This window comes from Chiloscyllium punctatum, chromosome 6 (genome assembly GCF_047496795.1).
Source record: "Chiloscyllium punctatum isolate Juve2018m chromosome 6, sChiPun1.3, whole genome shotgun sequence".
NCBI classification, from domain to species: domain Eukaryota; kingdom Metazoa; phylum Chordata; class Chondrichthyes; order Orectolobiformes; family Hemiscylliidae; genus Chiloscyllium; species Chiloscyllium punctatum.
In genome coordinates, this window is record NC_092744.1 from 35758093 (window position 1) to 35783976 (window position 25884).

General features: G+C 41.1%; 1 protein-coding gene across 1 annotated transcript; it reads right to left on the bottom strand.

Moving 5' to 3' along the window:
• Positions 1-2802: 2802 nt before the first annotated feature.
• Positions 2803-23687, bottom strand: dnajc19 (DnaJ (Hsp40) homolog, subfamily C, member 19). Its single transcript, XM_072572436.1, has 6 exons — positions 23555-23687; positions 10969-11020; positions 9548-9621; positions 6278-6354; positions 3057-3127; positions 2803-2965 (listed from the first exon to the last, which is right to left on the bottom strand). The coding sequence occupies exons 1-6, from the start codon at positions 23555-23557 to the stop codon at positions 2895-2897; spliced, it is 348 nt and encodes a 115-aa protein (XP_072428537.1). The 5' UTR covers positions 23558-23687; the 3' UTR covers positions 2803-2894.
• Between the last annotated feature and the right edge of the window lie 2197 nt (positions 23688-25884).

The following is a 25884-nucleotide window of genomic DNA, read 5'->3' on the forward strand; positions in this document are numbered from 1 at the left end:
TCTTCACAGGTCAGCACAACATAGAGGGCCAAAGGGCCTGTACTGCCCTGTGATATTGTATGTTCTACTTGTGCAATGTTGTGCCTTGCACATATGGAAAATCAGAGCGACTACGCATCCTATTGCTCATTCTGCTTGCTTGTCCTTGGCTGTCCAGAATTTTATGAATTCTCTAGCCATCTTGTACAATGCATCAGTCATCTCTGGCAGGAAAATGTCACAGATAAGTGTCAGAGGCTGAGGAGTGACCTTAGAGGTTTACAAAATTATGAGGAGCATGGATAGGATAAATAGACAAAGTCTTTTCCCTGGGGTTGGGGAGTCCAGAAGTAGAGGGCATAGGTTTAGGGTGAGGGGAAAGATATAAAAGAGACCTAAGGGGCAACTTTTTCCACACAGAGGATGGTATGTGTATGGAATGAGCTGCCAGAGGATGTGGTGGAGGCTGGTACAATTGTAACATTTAAGAGGCATTTGGATGGGTGTAATGAATAAGAAGGGTTTGGAGGGATATGGGCCAGGTACTGGCAGGTGTGACTAGATTGGGTTGGGATATCTGGTCGGAATAGACAGGTTGGACCAAAGGGTCTGTTTCCATGACTCTGTCACTTGTTGAGCTCTGGAAGCATGGGAGACTTGTTTGGTGTAATTTAATGAGGAGCCAACATTAAATCAGCAGGTCGGTGTGGACTTGTTGGGCCAAAGGGCCTGTTTCCACACTGTAATGTAATCTAATCTAAATCCTAGAAGGTTGCCTTTAATTTGTGTGTAAATAACTGATGTTGAATAGCTGAGGTTCCCACCAACAAGAGACTGGTGTCCAGCTTTCTCCTGCTGCTGGAGTCGGAACAAAGGCCTCCTGGAGCTGCTCAGAGTCTACTATCATGCCTGCTCAACCAGGCTTCACAAAGATGTCACTAGGTATTCTTCTCACATTCTGTATCTTTTCTACCTCTCATGGGTGAGTTCCTGTTGGCCACCAAATAAGAGATTTTAGAAAATCCTTGCACAGGAAAATAAGCTGTTGCTTTATGTTCCTCACTGGTTATAATATGGTCATATTTGTCCTCGACAGCTGAAGCCACCTCAATGAGATTTTCAAGTGAATACCTCTGCTGCGCTAAACTGCTTTGTAGACTGGATATAGATTTTTTAAAAAAAAACATTTCTGGACCTTGCTTAATTTCAATGCAGCCTCACTGATAGGGTGAAAAATCTGAATGTATTTGGAACTACTTTCAAAATGATCAGTGTATCTTGGGAACATTTGGAGCTACCAGTTTAACAAAGCAGTGTTCAAACAAGTGTTACAAGATGCTGGTGTTTAAAATGTATGGCTTAACTCCTCTTTCAGACATGACATCCATATTCTGGGATTAACCAGTTTTAATTGTAGGTCAGCCCAATTTGATTTGGTATTAGGATGTGTTTTTGTGTTCAGACATGTCTCACACTGGAGAAACTGTACAAATAAATGTAAAAAGGACTGTCAAATTGGTTACATCTGTTGGATGATAGTTCTATCAAGATTTCTCCCTTTTTAAAAAAAAACAATTGTAGGTTTCGTCATGATATGGAACTCTATTTTATTCTATTAACTCTACTTAGTTATTAAATATTCAAGGCCTCTTTAAAAAGGCCTTTCTAGTCACCCAATGCAACTATTTTAACTAGGTATTGTCTCCTTGAAGCTAAATTGTATATAACGATCATTCATGCTATTCACTAAACATCTGTTCATGTTTAGACTTCAAGGAACCAGATCAAGAGTGCATCATTGAAAGAATTCTGTACTGTTACAAACTGGCATTTGGATTTAAGCAGTTGTCTACTCTCATACACAAACAATCCTATTACATATTTCAAAAAAGGAGGGAGTTCTCTATTTTAACCCTTGATCAATACCAAAAAGTCAATATTCAATTTCTATTTAGGTTATACAGCAACTTGCTGACGTGTATCTTGATGGTACACACTGCTTGTTCTGTGCAGTGGTAAAGACTGTCTATTTTTGTAGATGTGGTGCAAATTAAGTGGGCTGCTTTGTGTATTATAGATAGATGACATGAACATTATTAATGAACACTCCACTTCTGACCTTATGGAGGGAAGTAATGACAGAGCTTAAATTTGCAATATTGTAACATCTTCCATTTATTTAGGCTCTGAAGTAGCTGGTACTGCTGGTTTGTAATTGAAACTGTTAAAGGCACAAATGCCCAATAAAGTCAGACTAATTGTGCTTTTTGAGTTAAGTAACAAATCTAAAAACTGTAACATCACTCCAATCTTCCACTCACCTGAAGTCTCAAACCACTGTTAGAAAGTGTTTCTGGAGGCACTTTGAGTGCAGGAAACACAGCCTGGTTTTCATTTTAGAAAAATTATAACAGACATTAAGGTTTGGCCTAATAGAGAAACTAAGATGGTGGGAAAAAAGGATCCTCAATGAAATTGCTTTAGTTATTTCTTAAGCATAGCTTTCCTCTACTGATAGAAAAGTTTAGCACAGAATGGTTCACTTTTAACTTGTTTTCACATCTGTGTCTAATTGTTCTTAGAGGTTTCATGCTGAGGACTTGCCTCTTATTTTGAAAGAATTGTTCACCAGAATTTGATCCTAAAACCCCAGTTTCTCCAAACTTCCCTTCAACAAGCAGTGTTTGTTGCACTCTGCAGCCTTCAGGATGGCCCCACATGAAGAGAAAAGCACTTTGTGATCAGTACCTCTGTTCATGAAGTGAATCCTAATTCTAAAAGTCATTCTTCAAATGTACAAAAATGTTACTGAACATCAGAGGATTTAAATGTAGGTTCTTTATTACATGATTAAATAGCACAAAAGCCATAATATATCCTCACTGCTGTGATAGTTCAATTGACTTCATGCAAAATCATTTTTTGTTCTGAGAATCCAGTAAATCCTTAGCTTCATTGATTTTAGATGCAAGGTAAGGAGATCCACCTGTCAAACAAACCATTTTCTTCATTTTAAAATGAAAGCTCCAATCCAGCACATTTAATAGGCATACCCAATTTTGAATAATTGAACTCACCTTTGTCTGGGTGATTGAGCACCATGATCCTTCTATGTGCTTCTCGAATCTTAACTTTATTAGCTGTAGGGCTATTAAACAGAAACTTTAAACCAAAAGTACTTTTCATAGGATAAAGTTTAACATGCAAAATTAACCAGAGGCCAAATATCCGATGCCACCTGACTCAAACATTGAGTAGTCTACTTACTCCTATAAAATGATCCAATTAAACATTGCATTAGAAACAAAAAAAAATGCCGGAAATCTCAATGTACGCATTGGATTATCTTTCATTGTTTCCTAATGGTTGACCTTCGAGGAGAAAGTGAAGACTGCAGATCAGAGCTGAAAATATGTTGCTGGAAAAGCACAGCAAGTCAGGCAGCATCCAAGTAACAGGAGAATAGATGTTTCAGGCATAAGCCCTTCTTCAGGAATGAGGAAAGTGTCCAGCAGGCTAAGATAAAAGGTAGGGAAGAGGAACTTGGGGGAGGGGCGTTGGAAATGCAATAGGTGGAAGGAGGTCAAGGTGAGGGTGATAGGCCAGAGTGGGGTGAGGACGGAGAGGTCAGGAAGAAGATTGCAGGTTAGGAAGGTGGTGGTGAGTTTGAGGGTTGGGACTGAGACAAGGTGGAGTGGGGTGGGAGAAAAATGAGGAAACTGGAGAAATCTGAGTTCATCCCTTGTGGTTGGAGGGTTCCTAGCTGGAAGATGAGGTGCTCTTCCTCCAACCGTCGTGTTGCTATGGTCTGGTGATGGAGGAGTCCAAGGACCTGCATGTCCTTGGTGGAGCGGGAGGGGGAGTTGAAGTGTTGCGCTACGGGGTGGTTGGGTTGGTTGGTCTGGGTGTCCCAGAGTGTTCTCTGAAACGTTCCGCAAGTAGGCGGCGTGTCTCCCCAATATAGAGGAGGCCACATCGGGTGCAGCAGATGCAATAGATGTGTGTGGAGGTGCAGGTGAATTTGTGACAGATATGGAAGTATCCCTTGGGGCCTTGGAGGGAAGTAAGGAGGGGGGGGGGGGGGGGGGTGGTGTGTGGGCGCAAGTTTTGCATTTCTTGCGGTTGCAGGGGAAGGTGCCAGGAGTGGAGGTTGGGTTGATGGGGGGTGTGGACCTGACAAGGGAGTCACTGAGGGAGTGGTATTTTCGGAACGCTGATAGGGGAGGGAAGGGAAATATATCCCTGGTGGTGGGGTCCGTTTGGAGGTGGCGGAAATGATGGCGGATGATACGCTGTACATGGGAGGTTGGTGGGGTGGTAGGTGAGGACCAGTGGGGTTCTGTCCTGGTGGCAGTTGGAGGGGCGGGGCTCAAGGGCAGAGGAGTGGGAAGTGGAAGAGATGTGGTGGAGGGCATCGTCGACCACGTCTGGGGGGGAAATTGCAGTCCTTGAAGGAGGCCATCTGGGTTGTATGGTTTTGGAACTGGTCCTCCTGGGAGCAGATGCGGCGGAGACGAAGGAATTGGGAATAGGGGGTGGTGTTTTTACAGGGGGTGGGGGTGGGAGGAGGTGTAGTCTAGGTAGCTATGGGAGTCAGTCGGTTTATAGTGAATGTCCGTGTTGATTCGGTCGTCAGAGATAGAAATGGAAAGGTCTAGGAAGGGGGGGGGGGGGAGGTAAAAACAAAGAGTCTGAGATGGTCCAGATGAATTTGAGGTCGGGGTGGAAGGTGTTGGTAAAGTGAATGAACTGTTCAACCTCCTTGTGGGAGCACGAGGCAGCGCTGATATGGTCATCAATGTAGCGGAAGAAAAAAGGTCGGGGGTGGTGCCAGTGTAGCTGCGGAAGATGGACTGTTCCACATATCCTACGAAGAGGCAGGCATAGCTGGTGCCATGGCTACTCCTTTGGTTTGGAGGAAGTGGGAGGATTGGAAAGAGTAGTTGTTCAGGGTGACGACCAGTTCAGTCAGTCGAAGGAGGGTGTCAGTGGAGGGGTACTGGTTGGTACGACAGGAAAGGAAGAAGCGGAGGGCTTTGAGTCCTTCGTGATGGGGAATGGAAGTGTACAGGGACTGGATGTCCATGGTGAAGATAAGGCGTTGGGGACCGGGGAAGTGAAAATCATGGAGGAGGTGGAGGGAGTGGGTGGTGTCCCGAACGTAAGTGGGGAGTTCTTGGACTAAGGGGGACAGGACCGTGTCGAGGTATGCAGAGATGAGTTCGGTGGGGCAGGAGCAGGCTGAGACAAATGGGTCGGCCGGGGCAGTCAGGTTTGTGGATTTTGGGCAGGAGGTAGAAACGGGCGGTGGGGGGTTGTGGGACTATGAGGTTGGAGGCGGTGGATGGGAGATCCCCTGAGATGATGAGGTTATGGATGGTCTGGGAGATGATGGTTTGGTGGTGGGAGGTGAGGTCATGGTCAAGGGGGCAGTAGGAGAAGGTGTCCGCGAGTTGGCATTTAGCCTCAGCAGTGTAAAGGTCGGTGCACCAAACTACTACCGTGCCTCCCTTGTCTGCTGGTTTGATAGTGAGGTTGGGGTTGGAATGGAGGGAGTTACTCCCCCTCCCACTCCACCAAGGACATGCAAGTCCTTGGACTCCTCCATCGCCAGACCATAGCAACATGACAGTTGGAGGAAGAGCGCCTCATCTTCCGCCTAGGAACCCTCCAACCACAAGGGATGAACTCCGATTTCTCCAGTTTCCTCATTTCCCCTCTCCCCACCTTATCTCAGTCAAATCCCTCGAACTCAGCACCACCTTCCTAACCTGCAATCTTCTTCCTGACCTCTCCGCCCCCAACCCCACTCCAGCCTATCACCCTCACCTTGACCTCCTTCCATCTATTGCATTTCCAATGCCCCTCCCCCAAGTCCCTCCTCCCTACCTTTTATCTTAGCCTGCTGGACACACTTTCCTCATTCCTGAAGAAGGGCTGATGCCCGAAACGTCGATTCTCCTGTTCCTTGGATGCTGCCTGACCTGCTGCGCTTTTCCAGCAACACATTTTCAGCTAATGGTTGATCTTGCTAACAATGTGCCCATGTAAACAGAAATTTTATTAGTTCAACTGAACACATTTGGACCAGTGTAGAGCACAAAGATTCCAAGACATTGAGATTTGAATAATTAAGAATTATTGTATAATTTAGCATATACAGCAGAGTGACCTAGGGTTTACATAGCAAAAATTCATTTATTCATCTTGGAAGTCATTTTAGTTGTGGGTTTAAAATGTAGTTGTGACTATTAGTTGTGTAATAAGGTTTTTATTGCAAATTAAAATGTTGTTTTACCTCACTCCCAAAATAAGAGCTGCTTCTCTCTTAGTCATTTTAGCCTCAAATCCACCCCTGTAGTATCCACTGAAAGCCTGAAAAGACAATTAGTTTTTTTTTTGCAAGATTGTCTCTGTAGAATGGGACACTGTTTTTGAAATAAGATCCCAGAATTTCTGGCAACTGAATCCAAGAAGTCAAACTATTCAAAGTTACAACAACAAAATAATTCCAAAATGTATTTGTGGAACAATCAGCAATAGGCATTTGATTTTATGCTGTTGTAAAGCAGCTTTAACACAAAGTTCACCTCCGAACTTGCAGTGTGGAAATATACTCCAAATACAATAGGTCACCTTTACAGTGGAGGTCACAGATTAATTCAACATTATAATACTATGCTTCAACTTGAATTTTTAATGTAGGTTTGACTCTTGAGGTAGATAAAACAGACAAGTCCAAATGTATTGATTATCAGAAGGGAAAGAATTACAAGCATGGATCACCCAAGTCGAAGGATTTTAATAGTAACAATGAAAGATGTTAAATACATCCAAGTTTATATGGTGCATGAGATATGATGGTTATATTTCTAATAATTAAAGCTCTGGAAGAGAGATGCATGGAAGTAACTGTAATGCATTGCTGTTTGAATATAGACACTAATTACAGTGCACCCCATACTGAATGTTGGGGAGGGGTGGGGGGGGAGTGAATATTAAATCCAGTGCCAGGTCTGGTGCTGATCAAACACTTTCAATCATGAATTAAAACAAACTCACTGGAGGTGGTGGCAGCTATATAAACCCATATCCTCAACAATGGAAGAGTCTAGCATGTTAGTGCAAAAGATTTCTGGGCGGCACGGTGGCACACAGTGGTTAGCACTGCTGCCTCACAGCGCCAGAGACCCGGGTTCAATACCCGCGTTCAATACCCGCCTCAGGCGACTGACTGTGAGGAGTTTGTACGTTCTCCCAGTGTCTGCGTGGGTTTCCTCCCACAGTCCAAAGACGTGCAGGTCAGGTGAATTGGCCATGCTAAATTGCCCGTAGTGTTCATCAAGGGGTAGATGTAGGGGTATGGGTGGGTTGCGCTTCGGCGGGGCGGTGTGGACTTGTTGGGCCGAAGGGCCTGTTTTCACACTGTAAGTAATCTAATCTAATAAGGCTGAAACATTTGCAGCAATCTTCAGCCAGAAGTGGCAAGTAGGTAATCCATCTCAGCGGCCGAAAGTGGTCCTTAACATCATAGATGCCAGTCTTCAGCCAATTTGATTCACTCCACCTAATAGGAAATAGTTGGAGGTATGCGACACTGCAAAGGCTATGGGCCCTGACAACATTCTGCCACAGTACTTGTGCTCCAGAACTTACTGCTCCCCTAGCCAAGCTATCCCAGAACCCCTACAACTACCTGATAATTTAGAAAATTGCCCAGGTATATTTTGTACACAAAATGGAGCACAAATCCAACCTGACCATTTATTGCCCTCAATCTACTCACGATCAGTGTATAATAATAGATAACACTTAATGACATCATGCTGCTCCTGCTAAGCAACAATCCACTCACTCACTGACACACAGTTTGGGTTCCACGATGGTCACAACTCCTGACCTCATTACAGCAGTGGTTCAAACAAAAAGAGCTGAATTCCAAAGGCAAGGTGAAAGTGATAGTTCTTGACGTCAAAATAACATTGACAGAGTGTGGCAAATGACCCCAAGCATATTTGGGATCAATGGGAATCTGGGGAAAACTCTCTGCTGGTTAGAGTCATTCCTGACACTTAAGGTTGTCGTGGTTTTTGAAGGTGAGTCATCTCAGCTCCAGGACATTGCTACAGGAGTTCCTCAGGATCGTGTCCCAAGCCCAGCCATATTCAGCTGCTTCAAATGGCCTTTTCTGCATTTGAAGTGAATAGTTGATGATTGCACAATGTTCAAGACCATTCAATGCCTTGATACTGATGCAGTCCATGTTTAAATTCAACAAGATCTGAACAATATCCAGGGTTAGACTGAAAAATGGCAAGTAACATTTGTGCCACTCAAGAGCCAGGCAACAATCATCTCCAATAAGAGACAACCTAACTGCTGTTCTCTAACATTCAATAGTGTTAGCTGCTATCCTGGATATTACCACTGACCAGAAACTCAACTGGACTCACCATATAGATACATTAGCTAAAAGAGCAGGTCAGAGACTAGGAATATTGTGATGAGTAACTCCCTTCCTGACTCCCCAAACCCTGTCCACCATCTACAAGATACAAGTCAGGAATGTGGTGGAAAGGTCACCACTTGCCTGGATGGGTGCAGCTCCAGTAAAAGCATGAAAGCTCGACATCAAAGATATATCTTCTACTACTACTACTACTACTACTACTACTACTACTACTACTACAACAACAACAAAGATACAAAGGCAGAAATTCACCAAAGATCATTACTCAGCACCTTTAAGCCCATGGTCACTTTCACCTAGAAGGTGAAGGTCAGCAGATACTTAGGAAAGCCACCACCTGCAGGTTCCCTCCTAAGCCACTCACTGTCCCTGACTTAGAAATATAACACTGGTCCTTCACTGTCACCAAATCAAAATCCTGGAATTCCCTCTGAGGGCAATGTGGGTTGCCTACACCACATGGACTGCAGTGGTTCAAGGTGGCAGCTCACCTTCTCAAGGACAACTAGTAAAATAATAAATGCTGGCTAGCAACCACCCACATTCTAGAAGTGAAAAAAAAGCAAAAATTGCCCTATGTGAAAGGATGTTGTGAATATCCAGAGAAAAGCTAAATGTATGTTTCCATTTTTTTCGAGCTTAAGATAAAGAGATGATGGAATCAATGAGGATTTCAGGGATTGAGACACTTGCTGTAGAGTATTAGGCTCTGTCCTGCACTAGATCCATGGTTTTAAATTTGTTAATCTTGTGAAGCTCCCAGAGCAATCCTTATAGATTTTGATCAAGGCCATAATTTAGTGCAAATTTATAAAAACTCCCTGCTATGCATTTAACAGCAACTTGAAATAACACATATTTGTTTCTCTGATTGTACAAAAAAGTCTGATCTAGATTTTAACCTTGGTCCCAGAAGAACATGATTGTAAAATATAGTTGATGCATGAAAAGAAAAATGTTAAGCCATTTAAAATACAGAGAACTATTTTTAAAATTTCTTAATTCTTATTGAATATTAACAAAAAAAAACCAGCTTAGGAAAATTGACATTTAGCAAAATGAAATTTTGCATTCAATAAGCTAGAAAACAAAACTAACCGACTTAGGCAGGCTTTGAATAGTTTGTTTCAAAGCAGGTTCCACATGCTTCATAGCCTTAACAACATAGCGGCCTAAGAAGGAAGAACAAACACACTAAAAAAAGGAAAAACAACATATAAAAAAGGTATACCTTATCTCTGTTGAAGTATGTAGGAGTCCTCCAGCATATTCACTGGCTGCTTAAGAGGATAAGCGTTAACTAGAAATGTCACCTGTTTGGAGTTTTTTTTGTAATCCCAAGAATATGTAGACATGTGTCTAATTTCACTTTTGTATTACCCAAGAAATACATACTGGGGGATGAATCGAGAGAGTGTGTAAGGTGTTTAGTAGGGTGTGGAATAATTTAAAAATAATGGGGAACATGGATAGCAGCCTACATTCCCAAGAAAACAGACTAGGCACCTCAACTGAACTGTGATAAGGAATAAAGGGTACCTCTCACAAATAGGATTAGGCCAGAACTACGCATCTTTTGTATTGTTGTAGCTGCAATAACTTCAGCTAGTGAGTATGTTTAAATAAAAAAAGTGTCAAGAGGTGGTGAAAGAATGACGTGGCCTGGGTAGGCACCAATGAGTATGTGTCATCATTGTAATTGGATGAGTTAAGTCAGGTCCAAGTCCATGTTTGGGTTAAACAGGTTTCCATAAACTTTGCGATGTAAAGTAAATTAAGGGGGCACCTGAACAGATGTTATAAAGGCATTCAACCATCCAGAAGATGTGGGTAAGAACAACAAATGTGTAGGTACTCTACACATGTCACACCAACCAGATGAAGATTCCTGGCACAGGCTAGCAGGGATAAGTGTAAGTGAGGGTCATAATGTTCTACCCACAGCTTAGTGGATAATTTCATCATGATTACAGTTAGTTAGCTTCTGCTCAGATGCTATAACATTAAATCTTGCTTATAATGAATACAGCCAATTGGTTATGGTGATTATACAAGCGGAGTTGAATAACTTGTAACTTAGGTGCGAAATAACTCACTAGACAGAATCCCATTAGCACAGCAAAAAAAAGTCAATTGAAGACTTGAATTAAGTTTCATGTTGAGACAAACATTCAATATTTCTTTACTTAAAAATTAAAACTGTATTGTACATACTGCCTCCCTGTCTCCAACTGCACCTAGCCAACCAATGTAACACTTAAGATTTGGATTTCATCTGATACCCTTTTCATCCCAAGCAGCCTTGGAATAACCATCATATATAATAAGAAGTGGTAAAGTGCACAAATATAGCAACTTCACATTCACACAGGACTTCTATTTCTATTCATGCTAAGCGGACAACATAGCTTTAGAATAAAAAGTGTATAACTGCAAACATACAAGTTACATAAATAAAAAAAAACACAAGCATACAAAATGCTCTATTATGAAAGGTTAAGTTGTATTTCAGTACAAACCTGCAAATGCTGCAGCAGCAACTGTCAGACCAACTGCTATCATAGTGGTTGCCTGGATGTTGTAAAAGAGCATGTTATTACACATATTTTAAACAAACTTTAAATTTTATTTTAAAAAGCAAAACTAGTGAAGCATTCATTTCATTTGGCAAAGAGGTTTCTAAACTTCTACGACCCCTTGCATGAACTGTTTCGAATTTCACTCCTGAAAGATTTGTGAACGAAGATAAATTCTATCTACCCTATGTTACTCCATTGAAAACTTCAAATCAAAAGTCACTCCTTATCTTTTAAATTTCAGAGAATATAACTGTTTAGTAAGTTCTCTTATATTAACCCATGGAATACAAGTATTACTCTGGTAATTTGTACTGCACTCAAGACCAAAATATTCTTAAGGTATGGTGCCCAGAATTGCTGACAGAATTCAGATATAATTTAACCAGGGCTTCACTTACCAGAAAGAAAATTGCTACCAAATCCCTTTTTAGTCCTATATATATAGATATAAAAAAAAAGGTCTGTGGATTATTTTCTGTACTTGTTAGTTATAAATTTATGAACGCCAATGTATAGACCTGAAGGTCCAAATATCAGGTGAGGAGTTTAAATTTAAGTACGTAAATGTGGAATAAAAATACCAATGGCTATGAAATTCCCTGACTGTCAAAACATTTGGTTTAATGTTATTTAAGGAACTAAAAGCTGGTGTCCTTGTCTGGTCTGTTCTATACATGATTCCAGATCCACAAGAATGTGGTTGGCTTCTAAATGCCTTTGAAAGTCTTGATAGGTTTGCAAAGTAGACACAGTCTGGAAGAACACAGCAAACCAGGCAGCATCAGACATTGGAGAAGTCAGGGTTTCAGGTCTAACCGTTCCAGCCTCCTGCTTGTTTTGATAGATTTGCAAGCTAGGTTATGTCTAAGACAAATAGAATCACTGGACCTAGTAGTGACCCAGACACACACAGCCTCTACAGAGTCAACTGGGCATTCTCACTAATATTTGAGGACATGTCAAAATTGGGACAGCAGTCTCAGACCAATCAATACACTCGGTTCATAACTGTCAGTCAATGCCCAGATTTCTCCATTAACATTCCGGAGTATATCCTATTCCAATGGCTGGTGAGGCACACCAGAAGGATGTAGCAGAGTGGTAGTGAGGTAGTGAGGAAAGAATTCTCAACATTAATTCCTGATACGATTAAGTCTTGAGGCACAAGATCAACAGTGAACAAATAAACTTATTTGATTGCCACATAATGCAATCTCTCAGCTGACAAATCAGTACTCCTTCACATCCATAATCACTTGGAAGAAGGGTCACGAGATGATAAAAATACACATTGAATGTTGATAAATTTTAAATCAACACCCATCAAACTGGGTTGGTACTGTTATCATTTAATGTGGTCTAAAGAATGAGGAACAGGTGATGGATATATTAAGGGTCAATTGGGTATAATTGGCTATATAAATATGAGAATCTGGTAATCAGTGAGGTGAGAGTGACATGAATTGCAAAAAGGTTCTCCAAGTGTGGATTTGAACTGTTTAAATGTTATCTGCTACCAATATTACACACCAGAAGAGGATGGTGAAGTCAAAATATGACAAATTACGGTATGTTTACCCATTCCTGTTTTTTTCAAACTATGAGCCCTATGACCAGCAAAAGGATGAAGTGGTGATGTAGACCCAAATTACTACTTTTAAAAAAAAAGAAACAAATAGGTAACAAAGTCTGACCATAGTAATTTTATTATAATACTGAAGCAGAATAAGTATATTTTTCCCCCAGAATTGAAGACTGATCATTTAAACACATACAAAAAGTTTGGACAGATTATTAACTTTCATTGATTAAGTTTAATCAAAAAGTGATTTATTAACTGTTTACAAGATTTAATGAGATTGACAAATTTAGAAAGACCTGAGAATAATACCATGAAAAAGAATACATGCTGACATACAATCTACCATAGAAAAGATGCAGAAATTTCATTTGGAAACTCATCTGTGCTGGCATTTAAATTTTGGCATAGTCCAACAACTAAGAATTAACTGACTTTATTTCTAGTTTTGACAGGAGTTAAAATTTGTGGATAAACATACACTGCTACAACAAATACTGGAGACCTAAAATTCCCAAGATAGCATTCTTTTCCAGAAGCATTCGTAGTACTAAGGGGGAAGTCAGTGATAAAACAGAAGATGGAGGTCAGATTAATAAAATTTGTGAAACCATCTAGATACAGATCATGGGTGACAACAAAACTACAACTAATAGAAATGAAAACAGACTACTGAATTTTGAGGAGCAAAGAGAAGTTGGGATTTGCAATAAGACTGAACTCTGGAACTACTTAGGGTGTGGTCAATGCTTCAGGTGTAAGTCAAAGTACCATTATGGCATGAACAATCCTAAATCCTCATTTGAAAGTAAGTCTTAAATGGAAATTGAAGGTACAGATCAAAGACCGGGCACTATATTTGAAGTTTCACCCAGTGAAGAATGTATTAGTGCCAAGTTCATTTAATTGTGCAGTTTTAGCTATTGAATGCATGTCCAGTGTGTGGATAATCTGGCTAAAATGCTATCAAAACTCAAAGAAAGCACATTTGAAACTGGATATGGAAAATGACAAAGCCATTTATTGAAAAGTGTGTAAAGTGGATTTTCACAATCAGGAGTTTTATTGTAACATAACATTTAATAAAAAAGGTTATTGATAGAAATTTAGACAACAATTCAACTATGTTGAAATCAAATAGGCAATTTGCCCATCCATCCTCAAGAGTTAAAACATTTAGTAAAAGGATGCAAGAATAAGGGATGGACAGTATGATAAACTTATAAATGACGTGATATTTGTTTTTAAAACTAAAGAATGCCTCGCAGCCAACAAGTCTGCCCTTAAAGATTTCAATGAGGGAGTTGCTGTGCACCTAAAGTCATGTGATAAAGAAAAACATTTCCATTTTGTAGACTTGGCAAACCAGATTTTGTCAGATAGAATAATACAATGCAAGGATAAAATAATTATTGATAAATTAATGGAAATGGTGATAGGAACTGGATCTGGACCACTGATCGTCAAGGGGATTTCTTATTGATGAATTTAGAGATGTGTATGAATATGCAGCAAAACCTTTTTAGCAATCAAGTCTGCGAAAGAAACCATTAAGTAACAGATAAAATGGTTAATAAAAATTCAGATCAGTTATCGTCTGCACTAACATGGACCATATGCACAAAGAATGTGTTACAGCTGGTTACACTTCATTCAGATCAGTTTTTGGTAGGAATCCTAAAGTTCCACCAGCAAAAACTGATCAAGCTTTAACTTGAGAAAATGCTACAATGAGGTCTTCATACTCTGTATTTGAGGCCACTACATTCAGGCAGAAAGACATTTTTAAAACTCTAGTCTCAAGGAATTCATTAAGCCTCAAGATATAAAGGTAATTGAAATCAAGGAGATAAGTTTCTTATGGGAGAAGGATTTAAAGGCGAAAGCAAGCATAGTAGCATGAGGTTTAAGAAGAAAATGGAGGACCAAGATATATGAATAGATTCAACAGGAACAGAAAAAGCAAGTGTGAAAGTTTTCTTGGCTCTTAACAAGAAATGTTTTGGAGTATAGATCAATTGATATTAAAGCTTAGATTTTGCAGCAATATCACCACGAGAGGGAAATGCTTTGTCCTCCAAGAGGTACGGTCCCAGAGTTCTTGACGTTAAACATGCAATGGCCTAAATAATGCCTCAAATTTAGGTACTTCTCAGTAAGGTCTGCCCTGCCTTCAGTTAAATGCAGACCTTGCCATGTCATACTGACAGCATGTGGGCAAGCTTTCAATCACTTTTTGTGGGGTGGGAGCATGGAATTTGAAAACGTTGTCATAAGTGAACTTAAATCAAAATTCAAATTGGAAGTCATTTCAGGTGATTTTAAGTACTATGGAATGGAAATCAGATGGAACAAAGTGTCACTTAGCAAGGTAGGATCTCAAACAAACAGTAGCGGGGGCAGTTGAAGATTAATTTGCCAGCTGAATTGGCTGAAATAGTTATGCACCAGCATTAAAAAAGTTCCAAGGTGTAAGATATTATTTGGGTAAACAAAACATTTGAAATAAACCATAGTTTTAAAACTTCAATCATTGGGCGATGTCAGGAACATAAACCTTGGAAGAAATTCTATAAATAAATTTAGCAGCAATACTCACCACATTAAGTCAGTATGGGATAACATATGTAAAATGTGAATGAACACAGATAGAGGATCAATATTGCAGTTTTAAAACAGCTGCTGGAGAATGGAGGAATCTTCAGACTGAAATGGGTGGATAGCGGCAGTCAGCTATGATTGTTTTACAAGGAAAGAGATTACGAAATGTAGGACATACATAGGAAAGAGTGCTTTGAACTTTAATGGGCAAAGAACACAAAGGGCTATCTTGTGAATTTGTATTTGCTCTATACATTTATAGATTTAAAAGATCTGAAAAGGAGTTTGATGAATGAGGGAACAGGTGATACACATTAAAGTTAATTGTGTGATTTGATTGTATAAATTCAGGGGGGTGGGTAGTAATGAATGGGATGATCATATACAAGTGATTGTGAACCTAGTGGAATGTTGACATTTATTGCTAGGAGAATGGAATGTAAAAGTACATATGTTTTTGTACACTGTATTCAGTGAAGACACATTGAGTGCTGTATGCAGTTTTGGTCTTCATAAAAAGGATGAAAATGTGAGAAGGTTCACTCAACCAATTATGGAATGGAGTACAAGGAAAGGTTGAACTGGCTGGCCCTACATCCAGTGGAATTTTTTTCTAACAAGAGGTGATGTTACTGAAAGAAAATTGAGGGTTCTTGACAAGGTGGATGCTGAAAGGACATCTGTTGAGGGGGGAAAGGATACTATTTTTAAACTCTGTCCCCTAGTTTTGAAGGGGTAAGAAATAAGAATGATGAGAAATTTCTTTCTGAAGGTCAAGTCTTTGCACTGTTTCTCAGAATTCAGGGGAAGCATAGCCAATGAATATTTTATAACAAACAAGGGTATGCAGGGTAGCTTGGAAAGCATTGTTGAGAATAAAAATCAGCTCAGCCATGACCTTAAATGATAAGTCAAGGGGCGGAATAATATCTTGTTCATAGGATGTGGCTGTGTTTAGATTCACCAGCCAATACAAACTCACTGCCCACCCTGTCAAGTCCCTTCAAAAAAACTTGTCTTTTGATGAGATCACTTCTCATTCTTTTAAACCACAAAGAGTAAGCATTGCAGGAACCAATCCAGTGAACCATCACTATTGCCTACATGTAAGTGTACTTTTCGTTAGATGTGGCAACAATAGTACAGTACTCAGAATAATTTTATCAAAACCCTATACAATTATATAGGAGTTCCATACTCTTACATGCCAGTATAGCAGAGGAGTGAGATTGCTTTTGATCAAGGCAGTATTTAACAATGGCATCAAAGAGTCCTAGGAAAGTGACAGTCAATGGGAATCAGGGTAATCTCTCCACTAGTTGAAGCCATGCCTAGCACAAAAGGAAAATAGTTGTTGTTCAAGGGCCAATCATTTCAGCTCCAAGACATCTTTGCAGAAGTTCATCAGAATAGTATCTTCAGCCCAAACATCTTCAGCTACTTCATAAAATTACTTTGACTCCATAAAATCAGAGGTGGAGTGATTGTTTCTAACTACTATACAATCACAACTCCAAATGCAGCAAGATTTGGAGAGTATTCAGGTCTAGGCTGACAGAAGTAATAATCAGCCCAGGCCTGGATACTGTCCAAGGCTTGCTGCATTTGGAGTTGTAAAAGTTTCTGAACACACCATCTGCAAGTGCCCCTTCAAAGTGCACACCATCTGACTTCAAATGATATTGATGTTTCTTCACTGTCACTGGATAAAAATTGTTGAACTCTTTTCCCAAAAGCACAGCGGTGTCCTCTCACACCAAGGATTGGAGCTGTTCAGTGACACAGCTAGCCACCATCTCCTTCAGGAAAATTAGGAGTTGGCGGTAAATGCTGGCCTAGGCAGTAATAACCATAATCGCATGAAAGAAAGAAAATCCCTTTGCAATACTGGCTGAACAACTGTTCTGCTTCCTAATTAGATGCATACTAACTTTGAGATATTTGTGCACATATGTCCAAGTTCTCCTGAACATCAAAAACTGGAAAAAAGTTTAAGACCTTTTCAAAACAAAAAGTCTGTTTTATTTTAAAATTCACACTCATGAAGAATCACTTTTCTTTCTTTCCCCACAAACCTTCATCTGTCACCACGTTGCCCTCAAACCTGTCTCTCTTCAGCTGCCTTTGTGTCTTCTTTCTTCCACCACCGCCGCCCCCCCCCCCTCAGTTTATATTCCCCATTTAGTTCTTGCATCAGCAACAAATTTGGAATTTTCTTTGTCTCTTTGCCAAAGTCATTAATCTAGACTATAAACAGCTGATTATTGCAGCACTTTAAATCAGTCTACCAACATAAACTACTCATTTATCCCTACTTTCTATTTTCTGTCCATTATCCAAATCTTTCAACTGTGCTACTATTACTTCCAACTCAGATTTTGCCTTTAGTGAAGTGTACTAAACACTCTTTGGAAATCCAATGACATTTACGAATTCCTCTTTATCTATTTAAGAGTTATAGCCTCAAAAACACTGCTCAAAAATAACTACCCATTTGTAAAACCATGCAGACTTTCTGATCCTTTGAATTATTTTTCACTTTTAATTTTTCTATAGTAGTCGATCCTAGCATTTTCCCAATAAATGACATCAGGCTCATTGCCTTATAGGTTCATCTTGACTCTCCCTTCTTTTCTGAAAAAAAAGGGCGAGATTTAAATTCTGATCTGCTTGGATGGTGATATAACTTATGGGTATCAGAATATCATCAGCAGCATATTCATCTGTAATCCTTAACTCATTCTTACTAATCTACTTGATGCAATTTTAAGTCTCCTGGACTGTATTGGCAGGATTGACCACAGTTAACAAAACATTAACTCAATTTTTCTCTTTACAGATGCTACTAGACCAGAGTTTCCCCAGTGTACTGGTTTTTCTTTCAAATCACTTAGTGCTGTTTGAACTCAATTCTGCTTTTCAATTTGAAAAGCAATAAAATTGCATTTCAAAATAAACACTATAATAAAAAAAGGTAGTAATTGTTAATCTTATCACTACTCTAACATCAGGGATTCATATTCCCCTCCCTTGTCCACATTCTCTCTGGCACACTCCTCCTCCATTCCCAACATTTCTACACACTCCCACAGCACCTTCCCTCCCCACACAATTGCAGAAGGTGTAATATCTGCCCCTTTATCTCCCCATCACCCAAGGCTCCAGACACCCCCTCTGGGTGAAGCAGTGATTTACCTGGACTTCACTCAATCTAGTCTACTATATTTGATGTTCTCAATGTGCTGTGTTGCAGAGACAAAATGCAGGCTGGGTGACCACTTTGCAGAACACCTGCAAAAGTAATCCCAAACTTCACTGCCTTTCATTTCAACACAGCCACATTTGCACTGCAACTTTCCTTTCACAGGTTTGCCACAACATTCCAGCCAGCCTCAGCACAAGCTCAAAAAGCAATGTCTCATTTTCCACTTGGGGACCCCGCAGTTCCTAGGGCTCAACACCAAAGTAAATAACTTTAAAGCCTAATTTCATCATCCCCTGGCGGCTCCTCCCTTATTCCACCCTTGTCACCCACCCCACATCTAGTCTGGTTAGTACATGTTGCTTTTAGCAATCATCCATTCCAACGTACTCCGAGGCACATCATACTGATTGCATTCAGCAAAGCTAACTCAAGCTATACAAGTGATTAAAAGCTATGTCCTGGCCAGCTATCTGTAATCGTGTTTACCTACTCCTTCCATGTCTTTCTAGGCTCCATCTCCACCTATCCCTTATCTTCCCACATCAACTTCAGCAAAAATACCACTTATTACTAACTATCAATTCTGATGAAGATTCAGAGTAAAAGAGATGTACAGCATGGAAACAGACCAGTCGGTCCAACCCGTCCATGCCGACCAGATATCCCAACCCAATCTAGGCCCACCTGCCAGCACCCAGCCCATATCCCTCCAAACCCATCCTATTCATATATCCATCCAAATGCCTCCTAAAATGTTGTAATTGTACCAGCCTCCACCACATCCTCTGGCAGCTAATTCCATACACATACCACCATCTGCGTGAAAAAAGTTGCCTCTTAGGTCTCTTTTATATCTTTCCCCTCTCATCCTAAACCTATGACCTCCAGTTCTGAACTCCCTGGCCCCAGGGAAAAGACTTTGCCTATTTACCCTATCTATGCCCTTCAATTTTGTAAACCTCTAAGGTCACCCCTCAGCCTCTGACGCTCCAGAGAAATCAGCCCCAGCCTGTTCAGCCTCTCCCTATTGCTCAAATCCTCCAACCCTGGCAACATCCTTGTAAATCTTTTCTGAACCCTTTCAAGTTTCACAACATCCTTCCGAGAGGAAGGAGACCAGAATTGCACACGATATTCCAACAGTGACCTAACCAATGTCCTGTACAGCCGCAACTCCTGTACTCAATACTCTGACCAACAAAGGAAAGCATACCAAACTCCTTCACTATCCTATCTACCTGCGACTCCACTTTCAAGGAAATATGAATCTGCACCCCCAAGGTCTCTGTTCAGCAACACTCCCTAGGACCTTACCATTAAGGTGTATAAGTCCTGCTAAGATTTGTTTTCCCAAAATGCAGCACCTTGCATTTATCTGAATTAAATTCATCTGCCACTTCTCAGCCCATTGGCCCATCTGGTCCAGATCCTCTTGTAATCAGAGATAACCCTCTTTGCTGTCCACTACACCTCCAATTTTGGTGTCATCTGCAAACTTACTAACTGTACCTCTTATGCTCGCATCTAAATCACTTATGTAAATGACAAAAGTTGAGGACCCAGCACCGATCTTTGTGGCACTCCACTGGTCACAGGCCTCCAGTCTGAAAAACAACCCTCCACCACCTAATCAGTGTCCCATAGGGAATCTTGTCAAAAACCTCACTGAAGTCCATATAGATCACATCTACCACTCTGCCCTCATCAATCCTCTTTGTTACTTCTTCAAAAAACTCAATCAAGTTTGAGAGACATTATTTCCCCACACACACAGCCATGTTGACCATCCCTAAACAGTCCTTGCCTTTCCAAATACATGTACATCTTGTCCCAAAGATTCCCTCCAACAACTTGCCCACCACTGAGGTCAGGCTCACTGGTGTATAGTTCCCTGGCTTGTCCTTACCACCCTTCTTAAACAGTGACACCATGTTTGCCGTCTTCCAGCACCTCACCTGTGACTATTGATGATACAAATATCTCAGCAAGAGGCCCAGCAATCACTTCTCTAGCTTCCCACAGAGTTCTCTGGTACACTTGATCAAGTCCTAGGGATTTATCCACTTTTACCTTGTAAGGACAAGACATCCAGCACTTCTTCCTCTAATCTGGACATTTTGCAAGATGTCACCATCTATCTCCCTATTCTATCATCTTCCATATCCTTTTCCACAATAAATACTGATGCAAAACACTTTAGTATCTCCCCCATTTTCTGCAGCTCCACACAAAGGCCACCTTTGCTGATCTTTGAGGAGCCCTATTATCTCCCACGTTACCCTTTTATCCTTAATGTATTTGTAAAACCCCTTTGGATTCTCCTTAATTCTATTTGCCAAAGCTATCTCATGTCCCCTTTTTCCCCCCCCTCATGATTTCCCTCTTAAGTATACTCCTACTTCCTTTATACTGTAAGGATTCACTCTATCTATCCTGTCTATACCTTAGATATGCTTCCTTTTTCTTAACCAAACCCTCATTTTCTTTAGTCATCCAGCATTCCCTATACCTAACAGCCTTTCCTTTCACCCTGACAGGAATATACTTTCTCTGGATGCTAGTTATCTCATTTCTGAGGCTTCCCATTTTCCAGCCATCCCTTTTACCTACGAACAGCTGCCCCCAATCAGCTTTTGAAATTTTTGCCTAATACCGTCAAAATTTGCCTTTCTCCAATTTAGAACTTCAACTTTTAGATCTGGTCTATCTTTTTCTATCACTATTTTAAATCTAATAGAATTATGCTCACTGGCCCCAAAGTGCTCCCCACTGACACCTCAGTCACCTGCACTGCCTCATTTCTCAATAGTAGGTAAAGTTTTGCACCTTTTCTAGTAGGTACATCCACATACTGAATCAGAAAATTGTCTTGTACGCACTTAAATTCCTCTCCATCTAAACCCTTAGCACAATGGCAGTCCCAGTCTTTGTTTGGAAAATTAAAATCCCCTCCCATAACCACCCTATTATTCTTACAGATAGCTGAAATCTCCTTACAAGTTTGTTTCCTCAATTTCCCTCTGACTATCAGGGAGTGTATAATACAATCCCAATAAGATGATCATTCCTTTCTTATTTCTCAATTCCAACCAAATAACTTCCCTGGATGTATTTCCAGGAATATCCTCCTCAGCACAGCTGTAATGCTGTCCCATAATCAAAAATGCCACTCCCCTTCCTCTCTTGCCTCCCTTTCTATCCTTCCTGTAGCATTTGTATCCTGGAACATTAAGCTGCCAGTCCTGCCCGTCCCGGAGCTGTGTTTCTGTAATTGCTATGATATCCTAATCCCATGTCCCTAACCGTGCCCAGAGTTCATCTGCCTTCCCTGTTAGGCCCCTTGCATTGAAATAAATGCAGTTTAACTTTAGTCCTACCTTGTCCCTGCCTGTTTGACTCACTTCTGTTCTCAAATGGACTTAAAGCATTAACTCCGCTTTCTTCCCACAGATGCTGTTAGATCTGCTGAATTTCTCCAACAATTTTTGTTTCAGATCTCCAGAATCCAAAGTTTTGTTTTTTCATAATGCTGAGTGCCAGACTTCAAATCATACAACACAGAAATAGACCTGGTATAAACAATAACTGCAGATGCTGGAAACTAAATACTGGATTAGTGGTGCTGGAAGAGCACAGCAGTTCAGGCAGCATCCAACGAGCAGCGAAATCGACGTTTCGGGCAAAAGCCCTTCATCAGGAATAAAGGCAGGGAGCCTGAAGCGTGGAGAGATAAGCTAGAGGAGGGTGGTGGGGGTGGGGAGAGAGTAGCATAGAGTACAATGGGTGAGTGGGGGAGGAGATGAAGGTGATAGCTCAAGTAGGAGATGGTGGAGTGGAAAGGGAGATAGGCAGGTCAGCCAAGTCAAGGAGACAGTGCTGAGCTGGAAATTTGAAACTAGGGTGAGTTGGGGGAAAGGGGAAAATGAGGAAGCTGTTGAAGTCCACATTCATGCCCTGGGGTTGAAGTGTTCCAAGGTGGAAGATGAGGCGTTCTTCCTCCAGGCGTCTAGTGGTGAGGGAGTGGCAGTGAAGGAGGCCCAGGACCTTCATGTCCTCGGCAGAGTGGGAGGGGGAGTTGAAATGTTGGGCCACGGGGCGGTGTGGTTGATTGGTGCGGGTGTCTCGGAGATGTTCCCTAAAGCGCTCTGCTAGGAGGCGCCCAGTCTCCCCAATGTAGAGGAGACCACATCGGGAGCAACGGATCCCACTCTGCCGAGGACATGGAGGTCCTGGGCCTCCTTCACCGCCGCTCCCTCACCACCAGACGCCTGGAGGAAGAACGCCTTACCTTCCGCCTCGGAACACTTCAACCCCAGGGCATGAATGTGGACTTCAACAGCTTCCTCATTTTCCCCTTTCCCCCAACTCGCCCTCGTTTCAAACTTCCAGCTCAGCACGGTCTCCTTGACTTGTCCGACCTGCCTATCTCCTTTTCCACCTATCCACTCCACCAATCACCTTCATCCCCTCCCCCACTCACCCATTGTACTCTATGCTACTTTCTCCCCATCCCCACCCTCCTCTAGCTTATCTTGCCAAGCTTCAGGCTCCCTGCCTTTATTCCTGAAGGGCTTTTGCCAAAACGTCGATTTTGCTGCTCATTGGATGCTGCCTGAACTGCTGTGCTCTTCCAGCACCACTAATACAGAAATAGACCTGTCAGTCCAATACATCTACTCTCACCAAACATCCCAATCTGACTCAAGTCCCATGTGCCAACATTTGGCCCACATTGCTCTAAAGCCTTCCTATTCATAAGCCTATCCAGATTCCTTTTAAGTGTTTAAGTTGTACCAACTTCCACCACTTACTCTGGCAACTCATTCCGTACACGCACCACACTCTACGTTAACCCCCAGGCCCTTTTTAAATCTTTCCTCTCTTACCCTAAAGCTACGCCCTCCAGTTTTGGACTCTCCCATCTTAGGAAAAAGATCCTGGCTATGTCCCTCATGGCTCTGTCACATCGCCCCATTAGCCTCAGTTATAAATGAATCTGCTCGTACAAGTGTCGTGAAAAGCACAAGATGATTGCAAACCTGAGGCTGTTTTAAAAGCACTCTCAGTTCTTTGCACTGAGTGTGTAATCCGCTTCTCTAAAGAGAGACAGCCTTTCAGATTTAAACCATTCAACAACTTACCATTTTTAACCGGTAAATATAAACATTAGCTACGTGCTAACATCCTTTACCGATTAGTCGTTGCATCCCAACTGAAAAACACACGTGACCAACCCAACCGTTTGCGAACTTTGCCGTACATCAGTATTACTGTCGTAAAATGACCGCCGTTAACGTGCCGATTGTCACCCTATCCTGTGATTGGTGGGGCGTCCTATAGTGTAAGTGGATAGGCTTCGGCCCCGCCCCTTCACGTGCGGGGGGCGTCGCTTTCAATCCGGCGGCTTGTTGTCACTTGTTGAAGGCGGCAGATGTGATGAGCCCAGGGGTAGTGAAGGCCACAGCGATATGTCCTGGTAACGAAATTAGGCGCTTATAAAATGGTATTGCCTACTTTAACTTTGTGTTAATAGAAAAAAAACATCAAATTTCTATTTGAATATGTGACTTTAATGGGATCTGCGCAATTTAGAGCTTATTTTATGAAAATTAATATACTGGAGAACCTCAGCAGGTCTGTCAGTATCTATGGAGAGAGAAGTAGAGGTATAATTTGTAGTAATTATTCTTTTTTGAAACTTTTTACTGTGGAGAGCTTGTGTGAAAGGGAAATGACAAGTGTACACACGGGGATTGGAGTCTATTTTCAGTATCTTGGATTACCTTCTGTGAAAACATAGCAATTTTAGATCCTCCAGTAAACTCACCTTGCCCCACCGCTGTTTTATTTTAAAGTATTAGATTTCAGTTCTTCTAATCTCCGGAACAACTGAGATGACTCACGATGCGCGCCGAAATCACCAATTATCTCTGATCATAAACGTACCCGCGACCTCGAACAGATGAGAACAAACTGCCTGATTGACTACGACACTCCCTGCACGTTTAATTCCGTTGCACGGAACTGACCAGAAAGTTTGAATTTCAGATGGGTACTTCTGCTCTTGGAACCCTCCACAAAAATCTGTAATTTTTAGTGAGTACTGGGGAGACAGACAATTCTGATTTACGTCCCTGAATTGAAATATTAGGCAGAAAATTCTTGCACAACTGATCCACCAATTAACTCAGACTCCTAATCCTCCCCAACTTGTTGACTACTCCTTGCAACCTATGCTGCGATGGACAAAATGGCAATCATGATGATGGCCCCCATAGAAGATCTAGGCCAATAAATGTAATTTTCTAACCTTTATAACTTAGTTGATTATTACATTTTATTGTATCCACAGTTGCCTTTGTCAAATTATGCCCCTGGCCATTGTATTGTTAACATCTGTTTACTTTATTTCCTGTAGGAAATTAGAACATGCTGGAGGAATCAAAATTACACATGTTGACATTATTTTTGATTCTGACATAATCCATTATAACTAAGGTGATTAGTTGATTTTTTTCCCCACAGGGAGCCTTTTCCAGAACTTTCATCATGTACAATATGAAAAAGATGTTCAGAATGCAGGAATAACAGATTATTAACATAAATTGACAGAAATGTAATCACACCAACATGCATGATTTATTTTAGTTAAACCATACCAGCAATAAGACAGTACAATTCTTTGTGAGATCATTTACTACAGCATGCAGTCATCACACCACTTGCTGCCATTCCTCATTCACTCATGTTTCAATCGTTAAAAGTTTTTTGGAGTAGTAATTTCATTCAGTGATTACCTTGGAGACTAAACGTAAACTTGGTTTCAGACATTCTTTGCAATCTTTTGAGGTGTTCATGGTTCTGTCTCTTGACATATTCTTCAACTAGATGGAATTCATGCTGCAAGTAGCAGTGATTGCAGAGCACTCTGAATTTAATAGCTTTGATTTCACCCCTTTCCCCCCACCCCCCCATCTGTAGCTTTGTAGTTCAGCATTGTTACTTCTGCAAAATAATAAATGAGATGAAATGGCTTCAAAGCTTGTATTTTTAAGTTGGGGTCTGTTCTTAACTGAAACAGAGTCCAAAGCTGAGTTTCTGGAGCACGGGTTTCTTTTAAAAGTAAAATAGTATAAATTCGGCAAGTCTGAACTAAAAAGCAGAAAATTTTGGAGAGACTCAGCAAACAAAGAACCATTATCAGACTAGAAATGTAAACTTTGATTCTCTTTCCATAGATGCTGCCAGACCTGATGAATTTCTCAGGCATTTTCTGTTTGGACTGGTTTTCCTCGCTGTGACATTAAATGTCTGAGTAATCTGGTGGTCTTCAGTTGCCAAAGAAACAGAAGCTAATAAAGAGCTGAATTTATGAACACAACAGATGCTCAGGTGTTTTAGGAAAAGGAGAACAGTTGAGGAATTTTATGAAACTGAACTGAGTGGGAAAAAGCTAAGGCATGAAATAACA

Bases quoted from the DNA above. Each gene is read 5' to 3' on its own strand.
- dnajc19 (XM_072572436.1), bottom strand. The intron at 9,622-10,968 runs GTTTGTACTGAA...CTTCCTTCTTAG, and splicing joins TGCTGCTGCAGCATTTGCAG to GCCGCTATGTTGTTAAGGCT. The intron at 2,966-3,056 runs GTGAGTTCAATT...TTTGTTTGACAG, and splicing joins GCTCAATCACCCAGACAAAG to GTGGATCTCCTTACCTTGCA.